Source organism: Rhincodon typus, chromosome 1, assembly GCF_021869965.1.
Source record: "Rhincodon typus isolate 14 chromosome 1, sRhiTyp1.1, whole genome shotgun sequence".
NCBI classification, from domain to species: domain Eukaryota; kingdom Metazoa; phylum Chordata; class Chondrichthyes; order Orectolobiformes; family Rhincodontidae; genus Rhincodon; species Rhincodon typus.
The window spans coordinates 2152254-2171223 of NC_063332.1; the positions used below are offsets into that span (position 1 = coordinate 2152254).

General features: G+C 44.5%; 1 protein-coding gene across 1 annotated transcript in view; it reads left to right on the forward strand.

The window, feature by feature from the left end:
- The window catches only part of LOC109934034 (disintegrin and metalloproteinase domain-containing protein 19-like), a 145370-nt gene that overhangs the window by 17231 nt on the left and 109169 nt on the right, over positions 1 to 18970 (forward strand). The window contains exon 4 of the mRNA XM_048600087.1: positions 17769 to 17853. Coding sequence (XP_048456044.1) covers positions 17769 to 17853 — 85 coding nt within the window. The remainder of the gene's footprint in view (positions 1 to 17768; positions 17854 to 18970) is intronic.

Below are 18970 nucleotides of genomic sequence, written 5' to 3' on the forward strand. Positions count from 1 at the left end.
GCAAAAGGGAACACTATTTCCTCTCCACCCTGTCCATGCCCCTCATAATCATATGCATCTCTATCAGATCCCCCCTCCACCTTCTCTGCTCCAAAGAAAACAACCTGAGCTTATCCAACCTCTCTTCATTGCTGAAATGCTACATCCCAGGCAACATCCTGGTGAATCTCTTCTGCACCCCCACGAGTGCAGTCATATCCTTCCGATCATGTGGGAACCAGAAATGCAAACAGTATTCCAGCTGTGGCCTCACCAAAATTCTGCACAGCTCCAACATAACCATTCTATTATAACTGATCTCTAAACTCTGACACGTAGGTCTCGGCTCCCCTCTCTCTAACTGGATCCTCGATTTCCTGACCTATAGACCACAATCAGTAAGCATAGGCGATAACACTTCCTCCACCATAATCCTCAACATCAGTGCCCTGCAAGGCTGTGCACTCAGCCCCCCTACTACGCTCCTTATACACTCATGACTGTGGGGCCAAATCCCACCCCAACTCCATTTACAAGTTTGCTGACAGCACCACCATTATAGGTTGGATCTCGAACAACAACAAGGCAGAATACAGGAAAGAGATTGAGTGCTTAACAGCATGGTGTAAAAACAACAATTTCTAATTGGTGAGGTCTATTCTGGAATACTGTGTCCAGTTCTGGTCGCCCAGTTATAGAAATTATATCATTAAGCCAGAGATGGTTCAGTGATTTACCAGGTTTGAGTTATAGAGAAGCTGAAATGTTTTTCACAAGCGTAGGAGGTTGGCAGGTTACATTAGAGAGGTTTATAAAATCATGAGGGCTTTACATGGGGTTAATGGTAGGTGACTTTTATCTAGGATTTCAAGTTGAGAGGAGAGAGATTTTAAAAGGACATGAAGGGCAATTTTTTTAAACAGAGATGATTCATGTGTGTCATAGATCCTACAGAATGGAGACAGGCCCTTTGGCCGAAATGGTCCATGCCGACCAAAATGTCCATCCATGCTAAGCCCATTTCCCTGCAGTTGGCCCATATCCTTCTAAACCTTTCCTATCCATTTATTTGTCAAAATGCCTTTTAAATGTTGTTAATGTACCCACTTCAACCAGTTCCACTGGCAGCTCATTCCATATGTGTACCACCCTCTGTGTAAACAAGTTGCCCCTCAGGTTCTCATGTATTCTTTCTCCTCTTACCTTAAACTGATGCCATCTAGTCCTTGATACCTCAATCCTGGGAAAAAGACTGAGTGCATTCACCCTATCCATGCCTCTCATGATCTTATACACTTCTATAAGATTTCCCCTCTGTCTCTTACGCTCTAAACAAAAAAATCCTAGCTTGTCCAACATCTCTCTATAAGTCAGTCCCTTGAGTCCTGGCAACATCCTTGTAAATTTCTTCTGCACTCTTTCTAGTTTAATAACATCCTTCCTATAGCACAGTGACCAAAACCGAACACAATACTCCAAGTGCAGCCTCACCAATGTCATGTACAACTACATCATAAACTTCCCAACTTCTACCCTCAATACCCTGACTGATGAAGGACTGTCTGCCAAAAGCCTTCTTCACTGCCCTGTCTACCTGTGACTCCACTTTCAGAGAACTGTACACCTGAACTCCAAGGTCCCTCTCTTCCACTACACTCCTTAAGACCCTACCATTCACTATGAAACTCCTACCTGGATTTGACTTTCCAAAATGCAACACCTCACACTTATCTATATTAAACTCCATGAGCCATTTCTCTGCCCACTTCCCCAGCAGATCAAGATCCTGCTGCAATTTCTGATAACCTTCCTCACAGTCCACGATACCACCTATTTTAGTGTCACCTGCAAACTTACTAATCATGCCTTATACATTCTCATCTAAATCACTGGTATAGATAACAAACAGCAATGGGCCCAGCACCGACCCCTGAGGCACACCCCTAGTCAAAGGCTTCCAGTCTGACAAGCATCCTTCCACAATTACCCTCTGCTTCCTACCATCAAGCCAACTGTGTACCCAATTTGCCAGCTGTCCCTGGATTACATGTGATCTAACCTTCCAGAGCAGCCTACCGTGTGGAACCTTATCAAAAGCCTTACTGAAATCCATATAGACTACGTCTATCATCCTGCCCTCATCAACCTTCCTGGTCACTTCATCAAAGAATATGGAATGAACTTCCTGAGGAAGTGGTAGATGTGTGCACAGTTACAAAGTTTAAAAGACATTTAGATAAGCACATGATTTGGAAAGGATTGAAGGGGTATGGGCCAGGAGCAGGCAGTTGGGACTAGCTTAGTTTGGGATTATGTTTGGCATGGGCTGGTTGGACCAAAGGGTCTCTTTCCATGCTCCATGACTCTATGACTCTATGACTGTCACTCCATCAATGTCAGCAAAATGAAGGAGCTGATCACTGGCTTCAGGAAGTGGAATGGAGGGTATGCCCATGTCTGCATCTAATGTGCTGAGTTAGAAATTGTCGAGAGTGTCAAGGTCCTGGGAATGATGATCACCAACAATCTAACCTGGTCCATCCATGTCGACGCGACGGTCGACAAAGCACAACAACGTCTCTACTTCCTCAGGAGGCAAAGGAAATTCAGCATGTCTACAATGACTCTTACCAGTTTTATAGATGCACCACAGAAAACATCCTATCACAACTGCCCTTCCCAAGACTGCAAGAAACCGCAGAGTTGTGTCCCAGTTCATCACACAAATCAGCCTTCCATCCATTGTCTCCATCTACTCTTTCCAATGTCTCAGTAAAGCAAATAATCAAAGACCACACGCGCCCCAGTTATACTCTCTTCCACACTCTTATATCGGGCAGAAAATATGAAAGTTTGAACATACATACAAACAGCTTCTTCCCCGCTGTTATCAGATGTTTGAATGGACCACTCAAATGTTAATGTTGATCTCTCTCTCTAACCTTCTCTGTATTTCTGTATTCTGCACACTATTATAGAAGCAGAGAGTCCTACGGCACAAGAGACAGGCCCTTTGGTCCAATCTGGTCCATGCTGACAGGTTTTCATTTTACAGAATGTGCTCAATGTAAAAGTTTACAGCTTTGAGTTTAGTTTCATTTTAATGGTGCGAATGGTAACCCCATTTCCCTGCACTTGGCCTGTATCCTTCTAAATCTTTCTTATCCATGTATTTGTCCAAAGATCTTTTAAATGTTAGTGTACCCGCCTAATACACTTCCACTGGCAGCTCATTCCATATGTATACCACCCTCTGTGTAAAAATGTTGCCCCTCAGGTTCCCATTTATTCTTTCGCCTCTTCGCCTCTTTCACACTGTCTACAGGAATAGTGCCAGAAGACTGGAGGATAGCAAATGTTGTCCCGTTGTTCAAGAAGGGGAGCAGAGACAATCCTGGTAATTATAGACCAGTGAGCCTTACTTCGGCTGTGGGTAAAGTGTTGGAAAGGATTATAAGAGATAGGATTTATAATCATCGAGAAAGGAATAATTTGATTAGGGATAGTCAACACGGTTTTGTGAAGGGTAGGTCGTGCCTCACAAACCTTATTGAGTTCTTTGAGAAGGTGACCAAACAGGTGGATGAGGGTAAAGCGGTTGATGTGGTGTATATGGATTTCAGTAAAGCGTTTGATAAAGTTCCCCATGGTAGGCTATTGCAGAAAATATAGAGGCATGGGATTGAGAGTGATTTAGTGGTTTGGATCAGAAATTGGCTAACTGTAAGAAGACAGTGGGTGGTGGTTGATGGGAAATATTCATCCTGGAGTTCAGTTACTAGTGGTGTACCTCAAGGATCTGTTTTGGGGCCACTGCTGTTTGTCATTTTTATAAATGACCTGGATGAGGGCGTAGAAGGATGGGTTAGTAAATTTGCGGATGACACCAAAGTTGGTGGAGTTGCGGATAGTGCGGAAGGATGTTGCAGTGCGGAAGGATGTTGCAGGTTACAGAGGGACATAGATAAGCTGCAGAGCTGAGCTGAGAGGTGGCAAATGGAGTTTAATGTGGAAAAGTGTGAGGTGATTCACTTTGGAAGGAGTGACAGGAATACAGAATACTGGGCTAATGGTAAGATTCTTGGTAGCGTGGAAGAGCAGAGAAATCTCGGTGTCCATGTGCATAGATCACTGAAAGTTGCCACTCAGGTTGACAGGGTTGTTAAGAAGTCGTAAGGTGTGTTAGGTTTTATTGGTAGAGGGATTGAATTTCAGAGTCATGAGGTCATGTTGCAGCTGTACAAAACTCTGGTGCGGCCGCACTTGGAGTATTGCATACAGTTCTGGTTACCGCATTATAGGAAGGATGTGGAAGCATTGGAAAGGGTGCAGAGGAGATTTACCAGGATGTTGCCTGGTATGGAGGGAAGGTCTTATGAGGAAAGGCTGAGGGACTTGAGGCTGTTTTCGTTAGAAGAAGAAGGTTAAGGGGTGACTTAATAGAGACATACAAGATAATCAGAGGATTAGATAGGGTGAACAGTGAGAGCCTTTTTCCTCGGATGGTGATGTCTAGCACGAGGGGACATAGCTTTAAATTGAGGGGTGATAGATATAGGACAGATGTCAGAGGTAGGTTCTTTACTCAGAGAGTAGTAAGGGCGTGGAATGCCCTGCCTGCAACAGTAGTGGACTCGCCAACTTTAAGGGCATTTAAATGGTCATTGGATAAACATATGGATGATAATGGAATAGTGTAGGTTAGATGGGCTTCAGATTGGTTTCACAGGTCAGCGCAACATCGAGGGCATCGAATGTTTTCTTTGATAAGGCTGAGCACTAAAAGACAAGAGTTGATTTTAAGTGTTTTATCTGCAGCTATTACAATGGGTTCAACTGAAAAAGACAAGGAACAGAGCTGTAGCCAAACGATCAAACTAGGCTCATCTCAGTCCTATGTTCTATCGCTTGAACTGATGCCCTCTTGTCCCCGATTCCTCAACCCTGGGAAAAAGACTGAGTGCATTCACCCTATACATGCCTCTCATGATCTTATACACTTCTATAAGATCTCCTCCCAGTCTCCTACGCTTTAAAGAAAAAAGTCAAAAAGCACACAACACCAGGTTATCATCCAACAAGTTGATTTGAAATCACACGCTTTCGGGAGCGTAGCCCCTTCATCAGGTGCAGTCAGAGGAGTGTGTTCCAGGCACCTCCACATCATGACTAAAGAAAGAAGTCCTAGTCTGTCCAACCACTCCCTATAACTCAGTCCCTTGAGTTCTGGCAACACCCTTGTAAATTTCTGCTGCCATCTTTCCAGTTTAATAATATCCTTTCTAAAGCAAGCTGATCAAAACTGAACACAATACTCCAAGTGCGGCTTCACCAATGTGAGGTTGTAGACATGCTCATCAAGCTGGTGGGTTTGGATGCAAATGTGTTGTCACCCTGCCAGGTAACATCATCAGTGCGCATCCGGTGAAGCGCAGGTGTTCTGTCCTGTTTGTTATTTGTGTGCCTCGGTTTGCTGGAGTGTTTGGTATTACTTCCGGTTCTGTTTCTCAGTAGTTTGTACACAGGGTCTAATTCAACGTGTTTGCTGACTGAGTTCCAGTTGGAATACCAGGCATCCAGGAATTCCCTGGTGTGTCTCTGTTTGACTTGTGCGATTATGGATGTGTCGTCCCAGTCAAATTCGTGTCCCTCATTGCCCATGTGTAGTGAGACAAGTGAGAATTGGTCGTGTCTCTTCGTGGCTAATTGGTGTTCGCGCATTGTCAGTTTTCTTCTGATTGGCCTGTGTAGTGTTTCTCACAGTCCTTGCATGGTATTTTGTATATTACACCAGTTCTGCTGGTTTTGGGTATGGGATCCTTTACGTTTGTCAGTAGCTGTTGTAGGGTGGTTGTCGGTTTATGGGCCACTCTGATACCTAGGGTTCTGGTGTATTGTAGTCGCTCACAAACCAGCAACCACCCTACGACAGCTACTGACAAACGTAAAGGATCCTATACCCACTAGCCATGCTAAATTGCCAATTGTATTCAGGGATGTCAATAGATGTGCAGTTGGAAAAGTATAGCAGGTCAGACAGTATCCGAAGGGCAGGAAAGCCAATGGTTTGGTTCAAAATCCTTCTTCAGGATGGTTTACCTCATATATGAGGTGAACAACACCTCATATTTTGCTTTGGGAGCTTCCAGCCCAGTGGCCTGAATTGTGACTTCACCAGTTTCAAAATCTTCCCTCCCCCAACCTGTCCATCTTCCGATTCATCTAACCTTCCCACTGACAAATCACAATAACCACCTACCTGCATCACCAGCTTCAATATTTCTCCACCCCCTACCTGTCCATGTTCCGACTCACCCATCTGCTCCACCATTCCCATTGGCCAACTGCAACAAATCCCTACCAGCATCCAGTTACCTCCATCTCACCTACGCACCCCCCAGCCCATAAACCCTCTCCCTCTATTTATTTCTGGGCTCCACTCGCCCTCCCCAGTTCATTACGAAGGTTTTGACCCTAAACGTTGAGTTTCCTACTCCTAAGGTGTTATCTGACCTGCTGTGCTTTTCCAGCTCCAGGTCTATTAACTCTGGCTTCCAGCATCTGCAGTCCTTACTGTCTCTAAGTGTTCAGGGATGTGTAGGTTAGATGTGTTAGCCACAGAAAATGCAGGGTTACAGGGATGGGTCTGGGTGGGATGCTTTCCAATAGGTCATGGGTGGAATGGCATGTATCCACACTATGGGGACTCTATTAAAAAATTATGAATTATATGAACTCCAAGGTCTCTCTGTTCCACTACACTCAGAAGTAATAGGGTTGTTGTCATGGGCGACTTCAACTTCCCTGATAAGGGACTGGAACCTCTTAAGTGCAAATAGTTTGGATGGAGCAGATTTTGTCAGGTGTGTCCAGGAAGGATTTCTGACTCAATATGTAGATAGGCCGACTAGAGGGGAGGCCATACTGGATTTGGTGCTTGGCAACGAATCAGGCCAGGTGACAGAACTCTTGGTGGGAGAGCATTTCGGTGACAGTGATCACAACTCCCTGACTGTTACTATAGTCATTGGGAGGGATAGGAGCAGAAGGTATAGGAAAGTATTTAATTGGGGGAAGGGGAATTATAATACTATTAGGCAAGAACTACAGAGCACCAATAGGGATCAGATATTCTCAGGGAAATGCATGATAGAAATGTGGAGGTTGTTTCAGGAGCAGCTGTTACAAGTACTGGATAGGTTTGTCCCACGGAGGCAAGGAAACATGGTAAGATGAAGGAATCTTGGATGACAAGAGATGTCGAACATCTAGTCAAGAGGAAGAAGGAAACTTACTTAGGGTTGAGGAAACAAGGATTGGACAGGGCTCCAGAGGTCTACAAGGTAGCCAGGAAGGAACTGAAGAATGAACTTAGGAGAGCTAGAAGGGGGTATGAGAAAACCTTGGCAGGTAGGATCAAGGAAATCCCCAACGTGTTCTATGCTTAAGCAAGGTACAAGAGGATGGCCAGAGTGAGGGTCGGGCCAATCAGGGATAGTGGAGGAAATTTGTGTGTGGAGTCAGAGCAGGTATGGGAGGTCCTGAATGAATGCTTGGCTTCAGTATTCACCAGTGAGAGGGACCTTGACGTTTGTGAGGGCAGCATGAAACAGGCCGATATGCTCGAACAGGTTGATGTTCGAAAGGAGGATGTGCTAGAAATTTTGAAAAACATGAGGATAGATCAGTCCCCTGGGCCAGATGAGATATACCCAAGGTTTCTACGGGAAGCGATGGAAGAGATTGCTGCTCCTTTGGCGATGATCTTTGCGTCCTCACTGTCCACTGGAGTAGTACCAGAAGATTGGAGGTTGGCAAATGTCATTCCCTTGTTCAAGAAAGGGAACAGGGATAATCCTGGAAATTACAGACCGGTCAGTGTTACTTCTCTGGTGGGCAAATTATTGGAGAGGATTCTGAGATACAGTATTTGTAATTATTTGGAAAAACACAGTTTGATTAGAAATAGTCAGCATGGCTTTGTGAGGGGCAGGTCATGCCTCACAAGCATTATTGAATTCTTTGAGGATGTGACAAAACACATCGATGAAGATAGAGCAGTGGATGTGGTGTATATGGATTTTAGCAAGGTATTTGATAAGGTTCCCCATGGTAGGCTCATTCAGAAAGTAAGGAGGCATGGGATTCAGGGAAATTTGGCTGTCTGGATACAAAACTGGCTGTCCAATAGAAGACAGAGGGTGGTAGTAGATGGAAAGTATTCAGCCTGGAGCACGGTGACCTGTGGTGTTCCGCAAGGATCTGTTCTGGGACCTCTGCTGTTTGTGATCTTTATAAATGACTTGGATGAGGAAGTGGAAGGGTGGGTTAGTAAGTTTGCCGATGACACAAAGGTTGGTGGAGATGTGGACAGTATGGAGGGCTGTTGTGGGTTGCAACAGGACATTGACAGGATGCAGAGCTGGGCAAAAAGGGGCAGATGGAATTCAACCCGGAAAAGTATGAAGTGATTCATTTTGGAAGGTCGAATTTGAATGCAGAATACAGGGTTAATAACAGGATTCTCGGCAGGGTGGAGGAACAGAGGGATCCTGGGGTCCAGATCCATAGATCCTTCAAAGTTGCTACCCAAGTTGATAGGTTTGTAAATAAGGCATATGGTGTGTTGGCTTTCATTGGCAGGGGAATTGAGTTTAAGAGCCGTGAGGTCATGCTGCAGCTCTATAAAACTCTGGTTAGACCACACATGGAATATTGTGTTCAATTCTGGTCACCTCATTGCAGGAAAGATGTGGAAGGTTTAGAGAGGGTGCAGAGGAGATTTACCAGGATGCTGCCTGGACTGGAGGGCAGGTCTTACGAGAAAAGGTTGCGGGAGCTAGGGCTTTTCTCATTGGAGCAAAGAAAGATGGGAGGTGACTTGATAGAGGTGTACAAAATGATGAGAGGCATAGATAGAGTGGATAGTCAGAGACTTTTTCCCAGGGCGGAAATGACTATTATGAGGGGGTATAATTTTAAGGTGATTGGAGGAAGGTATAGGGGAGATGTCAGAGGTAGGTTCTTTACACAGAGAGTGGTGGGTGAATGGAATGCGCAGCCGACAGTGGTAGTGGAGTCAGATACTTTACAGACTTTTAAGCGACTCTTGGATAGGCACATGGAGGACAGTAAAATGTAGGGTATGCAGGTTAGATTGATTTTAGTAGGATAATAGGTCAGTACAACCTCATGGGCCAAAGGGCCTGTACTGTGCTGTACTGTTCTATGTTCTATGTACACTCCTTAAGACCATACCATTCACCATGAAAGTCAATGACTTTCCATAAATGCAACACCTCACACTTATCTATATTAAACTTCATTCTGCCTACTTCCCCAGCTAATCAAGATCCTGTTGCAGTTCTGATAACCTTTCTTACTGTCCACAATACTGCCAAACATCAATGGATCTAGCACTGAACCCTGAGGCACACCACTAGTCACAGGCCTCCAGTTCGACAAGCATCCTTTCACTAATACGCGCTGCTTCCTACCATCAAGCCAATTGTGTATCCAAGTTGACAGCTCTCCCTGGATTCCATGCAAACTAACCTTCCAGAGCAGCCTAATGTGCGGAGCCTTAACAAGGGCCTTACTGAAATCAATATTGACTATGTCTACTGCTCTGCCCTCATCAACCTTCTTGGTCAGGTGTCAAGGCCCACAAGATGCAACAACTCAAAAATACCTGTGGCCCTAAAGACTCACAATGCTCTGAAAGAAGAAATTTCTCCTTATCTCAGTCTTAAACTGATGGTATAGAGTCATAGCTTCATACAGCACAGAAACAGATCCTTTGATCCAACTTGTCCAAGCCAAACAAATTTACCAAACTAAAATTGTCCCATTTGGCTGTGTTTGGCCCATTTCCCTTTAAACCTTTCCTGTTCATGTACACATCCAAATTTTCTCTTAATTGTAACTGCAGCTGCAAATACCACTTTCTCTGGCATTTCATTCCATACATGAACAACCCTCTGTGTGAAAAAGTTGTCCTTCAGGTCCCCTTTAAATGTTTCTTCTCTCACCTTAAAAATATGACCCCTAGTTTTTTTTTCTCTCTTCATTTGTGGGATGTGGGTGTTGCTGGATGGCCAGCATTTCTTGCCCATCCCTAGTTGCCCTTGAAAAGGTGGTAGTGAGCTGCCTTCTTGAACCACTGCAGTCCACCTGCTGCAATGCCATTAGGGAGGAAATTCCAGGATTTTGACCCAGTGACAATGGAGGAACAGTGATATATTTCAAAGTCAGGGTGGTGAGTGGCTTGGAGGTGGTGGTGTTCCATATGTCTGCTGCCCTTGTTTTACCCCACCCTAAGGAAAAGACTTTTGCTGTTCACCCCATCTATGCCCCTTATGATTTTATAAATCTCCTTAAGGTCACCCCTCAACCTCCTACTCTCATGTGAAAGAAGTCCCAGTCTATCTAGACTCTTCCTGGTACTCAAACCCTCCGGTTCTGGTAATGTCCTAGTAAAGATCTTCTGTACCCTCTCCCAAATTAATTACATCCTTCCTAAACTGGGATGATCAGAACTGAATATAGTACTCCAAAAGTGGCCTCACCAATCTCCTGTACAACCTCAACACGATGTCCCAACTCCTATACTTTATCACCTGAGCAAATAACACACCCCCTTAAAGATCAGCATAGCCACCTATGTGTTGAACCTTAGAAGATAAGGGAGATTCTAAATGAGTACTTTCCATCAGTGCTTACAGGGAAGAAGTATAAGAAAGATAGACAATGTGGGGAAATAAATGGTGACATCTTGAAAAATGTCCATATTAGAGAAGGGGAGGTGCTGGGCATCTTAAAACGCATAAAGGTGGACAGATGCGCAGTGCCTAATCAGGTGTACCCTAGAACTCTGTGGAAAACTTGCGAAGTGATTGCTGGGCTCCTTGCTGAAATGTTTGTATCACTGATAGCCACAGGTGATGTGCCAGTAGACTGGAGGTTGGCTAACATGGTGCCACTATTTAAGAAAGGTGGGAACGAAAAGCCAGGGCACTATAGACCGGTGAGCCTGATGTCAGCACTGGGCAAGTTATCGGAGGGAAAAATGAGGGACAAGATTTACATGTATTTGGAAAGGCAGGGATTGATAGTCAACATGGCTTTATACATAGGAAATTGTCTCTCATGAACTTGATTGAAATTTTTGAAGAAGTAACAAAGATGATTAATGAGGGCAGAGTGGTGGACATGATTTATATGGACTTCAGTAAGGCATTCAACAAAGCTCCTCATGGTAGACTGGTTAGCAAGGTTACATCACATGAAATACCCAGAGAACTAGCCACTTGGATACAGAACTGGCTCCAGGGTAGAAGACAGAGGGTGGTGGTGGAGGGTTGCTTTTCAGACTGGACCAGTGGTGTGCCACAAGGATTGGTGCTGGGTCCACCGCTTTCCATCATTTATATAAACAATTTGGTAGGAAATGCAGTGATGGGATAGGGATGGGTTGCTCTATGGAGGGTCGGTGTGGACTTGATGGCCCCAATGGCCTGCTTCCACACTGTAGGGATTCTATAACTCTATGGATTCTATGATGATATGGACAGTGAAGAAGGTTACCTCAGAGCACAACAGGATCTTAATCTTAATAGGCCAAGGAGTAGCAGATGGAGTTTAATTTACATAAGTGCGAGGTGCTGCATTTTGGAAAGGCCAAACAGGGCAAGAGTTTACATTTAATGGTAATGTCCTGGGCAGTGTTGCTGAACAAAGAGATCTTAGAGTCCAGATTCATAGTTCCTTGAAAGTGGAGTCCAGGGTAGACCAGACAGTCAAGAATGCATTTGGTACGCTTGCCTTTATTGGTCAATGCATGGAATATATTGTGTCTGTACAGGTTATTGATCAGGCCACTTTTGGAATACTGCGTGCAGTTCTGGTCTCCCTTCTATAGGAAGGGTCTGGTTCAAAAAAGATTTCCAAGGATATTCCTAGGGTTGGAGGGTTTGAGTTATATGGAGAGGCTGAATAGGCTGGGGTTATTTTGCTAGAGAGTCAGAAGCTGAGGGTTAACCTTATAGAAGTTTATAAAATCATGAGGGGCATAGATAGAGTGAATAGCCAAGGTCTTTTCCCAAGGGTGTGCGCATCCAAAATGAGAGGGCATAGGTTTAGGTGAGAGGGGGAGGATTTAAAAGAGTCCTATGGGGCAACGTTTTCACGCAGAGGGTGGTGGGTGTGTGGAATGAGCTGCCAGAGGAAGCAGTCGAGGCTGATACAATTAAAAGGCATCTGAATGGGTATACGAATACGAAGGGGTTTAGAGGGATATGGGCCAAATGCTGGCAAACGGGAGGAGATTAATTTAGGATATTGGGTCAGCATGGACGAGTTGGACCAAAGGGTCTACTTCCAAGCTGCACAGCGCTCTGACTCCATGACTCTTTCTCCTGATAGGCACCATCTGTCTGTCTGAACCTATGTGTGGCCTCGTCTCTAAATCTACTAACCATCACAATCTGTGCTTCCTGTACGCTCTTCAGTGACTCCATTGTCTCTCCAGCCAATCCAAACGGTCTGATATAAGATGGCCATTCTGAGACTATGCCCTCTCTGTCTACACTCTCCCAACAGGGGAAACATCCTCTCGCATTTATCCTGTCAAGCTCCTTAAGAGTTGATTTCTTTTTAAATTCATTCACGGGATAAGGCCAGCACTGTCTCAGCCAACATTTATACCTGTCCATAATTGTCCAGAGGACAGTCAAGTGTCAACCACGTTGCTGTGGGTCTGGAGTCACATGTGGGCTTGACCAGGTAAGGATGGCAGTATTCTTCCCTGAAGGACATTAGTGAGTGAGATGGAGTTTTCCCACAATTGGCAATGGACTCATGGTCATTGTTAGACTCTTAATTCCAGATTATTTTACTGCATTCAAATTCCACCATCTGCCATGGTCGGAAACGAACTCAGGTCCTGAGAACATTACCTGACTGTCTGGATTAACGCTCTAGCAATAATATGACTAGGCTATTGTCTCCTCTTGATGCTTCAATGTGATCACCTCTCATCCTTCTGAAATCATAGAATCAGAGAATTCCTACAGTGCATAAAGAGGCCCACCGAGTCTGCACTGAGCTACCGAAGAGTACTCCCCCAGACCCAGTCCCTATCCCTATATTTACCATGGCTAATGCACCTAGACTGCACATCCCTGGACATTATGGGGCAATTTAGCTTGGCCTAACCAGTACATCTTTAGGCTGTGGATGGAAAGAGGGAGATAGGGGGAGAACATGCAAACTCTACACAGACAGTCACCCAAGGCTGGAATCAAACTTGGGTCCTTGGTGTTGTGAAACAGCAGTACTATGTGCCTTGAGACAGCAGTGCTAACCACTATGTCATAGTGCTGTCCCAAAAGTTACATATTGTACCGCAGCCAGTCGAACCTAACACAGGTAGACACAGGTACACACACTGTTATACACATACTATCACACTGTTAATCCAGAGACCTAGAATGTTCTGAGGACCCAGGTTCGAATCTCGCCAAAGCAGATGGTGGAATTTGAATTCAATAAAAAAAACCTGGAACTAAGCCATAGTCAGATCAGTAATGCATGACTGGCTCAATCCATAACAAGTAGAGTCCCAACCTGTTTAATCTTTGCTCGGAGACAGACCAAGGGGTGCAGGTGCATAATTCTGAGAAAGTGGTGTCACAGACAGGGTGGTGAAGATCTTTGGCACACTGGCTTTATTGGTCAGCCCACTGTGTCCAATGTCTCTCTGTAAACTGATTGTATCCCTCACAACATGCCTTTCCAGCTATATTTCTGTCATCTACAAATTTGGTTATTGTACATTCATTTCCTTCCTCCAAGTCATTAATATACATTGTAAACAACTGCAGTCCCAGCACCGACCCCTGTGGAACACCTTGTCACAGGTCGCCAATCTGAGAAAGAGCCTCTTAACAACATTCACTGTTTTCTGTCCATGAGTCAATTCTCTTTGCATACCAATATACCACCTCTAACACCATGGGCTCTTATCTGACGACTTAACCACTTGTGAGGTCCATTGTTGAATGTCTTCTTTAAGTCCAAAGACAACACATCCTCTATCCACTTCAGTTGAGACTTCCTCAAAAAACTCTAATAAATCAGTCAGGCACAATTTCCACTTCATGAAGCTATGCTGACTGAGCTTGATCAGATTATGTTTTTCCAAATGGTCTTCTATTATTTCCTTAAGAATTGATTCCAATCGATGTGAGGCTAATCGGCCTATAGTAACTGCTTTTTGCCTCCCTCCCTTTCTCAATAGGAGTATCAAATTCGTTATTTTCCAATCCTCTAGTGCTTCTTCAAGGATTTTTGGAAAATTACAACCAATGTATCCACTATCTTTGTATCTAACTTTTCTTTGTTATTCATTCATGGGATTGGGTGTTGTTGGCTGGTCCAGCATTTATTTCCCATCCCTAGTTACCTTTGAGAATATGGTGTTGAGCTGCCTTCTTGAACTGCAGCAGTCAACCTGCTGTGGGTTGACCCACTAAACTGATCAGGATGGAAATCCAGGATTGTGTCCCAGTGACAGTGAAGGAACAATGATACATTTCCAACTCGGGATAATGGGTGCCTTGGAAGGGAACTTATGAATGGTGGTGTTCCCATGTATCTGCTGCCCTTGTCTATCTAGATTGAAGCGCTTGTGGGTTTGGAAGGTGCTGCCTAAGGATCTCATTGAATTTCTGCATTGCATCTTGTAGATAGTACACAATGTTGCGACTGAGCATTGGTGGTGGAGGGAGCAGATGTTTGTGGATTTGGGGCCAAACAAGCCAGCTGCTTTATCCTGAATGTTTTCAAGATTCTTGAGTGTTGTTGGAGCTACACCCACTCAGACAAGTGGGGTGTATTCCACCACACTCCTGACTTGTGCTTTGTCAATGACGGACAGGCTTTGGGAGTAAGGAAGAAAGTAACTCACCGCAGTACTCCTCGCCTCTGATCTGCTCTTGTAGCTTTTGTATTCATATGGGAAATCCAGTTGATTTTCTGGTCAACGGTAATTCTAGGATGTTAATAGTGGGGCATTTCGTGGTGGTAACACCATTGAAATTCAAGGGCTAGTGGTTTGATTCATTGTCATTGGTGATGGTCATAGTCTGGCATTTGTGTGAAGCGAATATTACTTGCCACTTGTCAGCCCATCTGAATATTGTCCAGATTTTGTTGCATTTGGCCATAGACTGCTTCAGTATCTGCGGAGTCGCGAATGGTGCTGAACATTGTGCAGTCCTTTTGACCTTATAATGAAGGGAAGGTCATTGATGAAGCAGCAAAAGATGGTTGGGCTGAGGACACTACTCTGAGAAACTCCTGCAGAGAATGTCCTGCAGATGACTGACGTCCAACAACCACAACCATTTTCCAACATACCAGCTTTGACTTCAACCAGTGGAGAGTTTACCCCTAATACCCATCGATTCCAGTTTTGCTAGGGCTCCTTGACACCACACTCAGTTGAATGGAGCCTTGCAGTCAAGGGCTGTCATTCTCACTTCATCTCTGGAAATCAGCTCTTTTGTCCATTCTTGAACCAAGACTGTAATGAAGTCAGGAGCTGAGTGCCCTGGCAGAACCAAAACTGGGCATCATGGAGCAGGCTATTGCTGAGTAGGTGCTGCTTGATAACACTGTTGCTGAAATCTTCCATCACATTACTGATGATCGAGAGTAAATGATGGGGCCGTAATTGGTTGCGATACTGGTTCTCTGCTGTCCACTGCAGTGGAAATGTCCTCAAAGAGCTTTAATAAATTAGTCAGACACGATTCCTCTTTCATGAAGCCATGCTGACTCTGCTTGATTAGATTATGATTTCCCAAATGTTCTGCCATGACTTCCTCAATAATTGGTTCCAATTGTTCTGAGGAAGGGTCACCAGACCCGAAACGTTAACTCTGTTTTCTCCTCCACAGCTGCTGCCAGACCTGCTGAGCTTTTCCAGCAACTTTGTTTTTGTTCCTGATTTACAGCATCCGCAGTTCTTTTGGTTTTTAATTGATTCCAATACTTTTCCAACTGTAGATCTAAGGCTAATTGGTCTGTAGTTACCCACTTTTTGCCTCCCTCACTTTTCGAATAGCAAGGTCTCATTGGCAGTTTTCCAGCCTCTGGTACTTTTCCAGAACCCAAGCACTTTAGGAAAATTACACCCAATGCATCCACTATCTCTGTAGCTCCTCTTTCAGGGTCCGAGGATTCAAGCCACCAGGGCCATAGGACTGATCTGCCTTTAGCCCCATTAGTTTGTCTAAAACTAATTCTCGAGTGATGGTGGTAGTACTTAATTCCTCCCCTGTATTCTCTCGTCCTTAATCCAGTGCTTCAGACTCACAGGCTGAGCCAAGGTTCCAGGTCACGGCTACGTCTGGGTAGCTGATGGTAGAGGCAGTGATGGCAGCGATTTTGGGCCCATTGAAGGGCCCTGCGGCACCAGCGGCAGCTGCATTGGTGAAATCAACCCACCATGAAATCATGGCGGCACTGGGGGAGGTGGAATGGCACCAGAGAGTGGTAACTCTTTGTTCTGGTGGCTGCGGGGTGGTGAAGCATGTTTGCTGCAGTGACGTCAATTTCACTGCATGGACTCAAGGATCAGGGTGCAGGAGCTGAGCTAGAAACGGATGCTGTTACAAAGAACACCTCACTTAATTGAGATAAGGCTAGAAGATGAAGTTTATTGTTTTATTCTTCTGGGTTTATTTTCTGTGTTTTGGTTTATTTTCTGTGCTTTAAGACGATGCCGCAGAGTGGCAACACTAAACAACACTTTTCACTGTATTTGTCATAAATACACGACAAGAAATAAATCAAATCAAATCAAATCATGGCTGTTCAAAGTATGTTCCACCAAAAAGGCTGATGAAAAGTATCTGTTGAACTCCTCTGTCATTTCCTTGTTCGACAAAGCTCTCTCCCCAGATTCATTTTCTAAGGGGCTGATGTTCATTTTGACATATTCTTCCTTCTTATATAATGCAAGAAGCTCTTACCCACAGATTTTTTAAATCCTCGCTAGCTTGCCCTCATAGTTTATTTCCTCAGTCTTTATTATCTTTTTTGTTCTCCTTTGTAGATTCTGAATTTCTCCAGGTCTTTGGGGTTTTCACTGATTTTGGCCTCCTTTGACACTTTTTTTTCTTCCTCCCACCTATCCCCTCCTCCCACCTCAAGCCGCATCCCCATCTCCTACCTACTAACCTCATCCCGCCCCCTTGACCTGTCCGTCCTCCCTGGACTGACCTATCCCCTCCCTAACTCCCCACCTGCACTCACCTTTACTGGCTCCATCCCCACCTCTTTGACCTGTTTGTTTCCTCTCCACCTATCCCCTCCTCTATCCATCTTCTATCCGCCTCCCACTCTCTCCCTATTTATTTCAGAACCCCCTTCCCCTCCCCCTTTTCTGATGAAGGGTCTGGGCCCGAAACGTCAGCCTTTCTGCTCCTATGATGCTCCTTGGCCTGCTGTGTTCATCCAGCCCTGCACCTTGTTGTCTCCTTAACATCCTTGGTTAGCCATGGTTGGCTTTTCACTCTCTGAAAATCATTCTTCCTTCTTGGCTGGATGTCAATGTACCAGCTCCTGGATGAGCTTGGATAGGGGCATAGATAGGGGCACAAGCCATGACTTGGATACAAAAACTGCAGGAACTCCGTGACCTTTACAAAAGATGACACCTCTGTCAGTCCTTCATGAGTCTAGGACGGTGTTCTCTGTTAATGGTGATTTCTCTTTTACAGAGGTGGCCATTTTGAGGATGACATCGCAGGTTTGGGAAGTTTAGGTGCCATGTGTTCAGCAAGCCAATCTGGAGGAATAAATACAGTGAGTATTCACTTGCTCTTCTATTTCCCCACTCACTGTGGATTGTAACACACTGCCTTTGCCTAAGATTGATCAGAACTTTTACTTCAACAATTTCTAAAATCAACATGAATTAACATCAATTAACTGAGGAATTGCTGTCACTATAAATGCACCTAGCATTTGTCTGGTGCTAGTGACTGGATCTAGCCTTTTTTTTTTTCAGTCTTCTGGCCCTACACCACTGGGTAATCTGAGGCTTTGTGCCTTTTATTAGCCTCAAACAGTCTTAGTTTCCAGAGAAACCTGCAGTTCATACCAGTTTCCTGAGAGTGCCCAAATGTTCCATTTCTCTTTCACTTAGAGGGTAAATTGAATACGAGCAAAACCACACATTCCACTCCATGAAAGGCTGAGGACAATTATTAAACTTCAAGCCAAAATGGGTTGTCAATGGATTTGAGGTTCAATTAACCACTGAGACACTGCCAAGGGAGCCATTTCAAACATTTCAGATTGAAGTGTTTCCAGGTATTTCGTTCTCAGCTGACATGAGAATTTGCGAATTACCTATCTTTGCAGTGGTTGTTGCATATACTTTTCGTCACAAGGTGGCAGCCAATTACTAAGAACTGCATCAGGAACATTGGTTGCTTGTGGATACACTGAAAATCAGAACAACTCAAACCTCACAGTTAGAATGTGACAGACTGAGAATAAGTGTGAGTATTAGTGTGCGATGTAAGATTCATGAACTGCAGGCACACATCACCAGTTTTGAGCTTCCTAATTTGTTCTAAATCTATGCCATTGAACATGATGGTAGTGAGCCTCGCAATACGCGGATATTCTCGGTGAGGAGATGGGACTTGACAGCATGATAATGGTGCAGGGGTGACTCCAGTCATCCAGTCATGAACAGATGTATATGCAACAGTTAACTTGATGAGGATAAGGTCAAGCAGACTATTCCCTCATTTATTAATATAAAGCAGGGTAGGACCATCACTGCCTCAAGTTTGCTCCATCATCTATCTGATGAAAGCTGATTCTCTTCCTTAACACTGTCTCGACTGTAATGACACCAGCCAGCTGGGCTTCACAGCATATGAATTCCCTAACTGGGGCAGTCAATCTG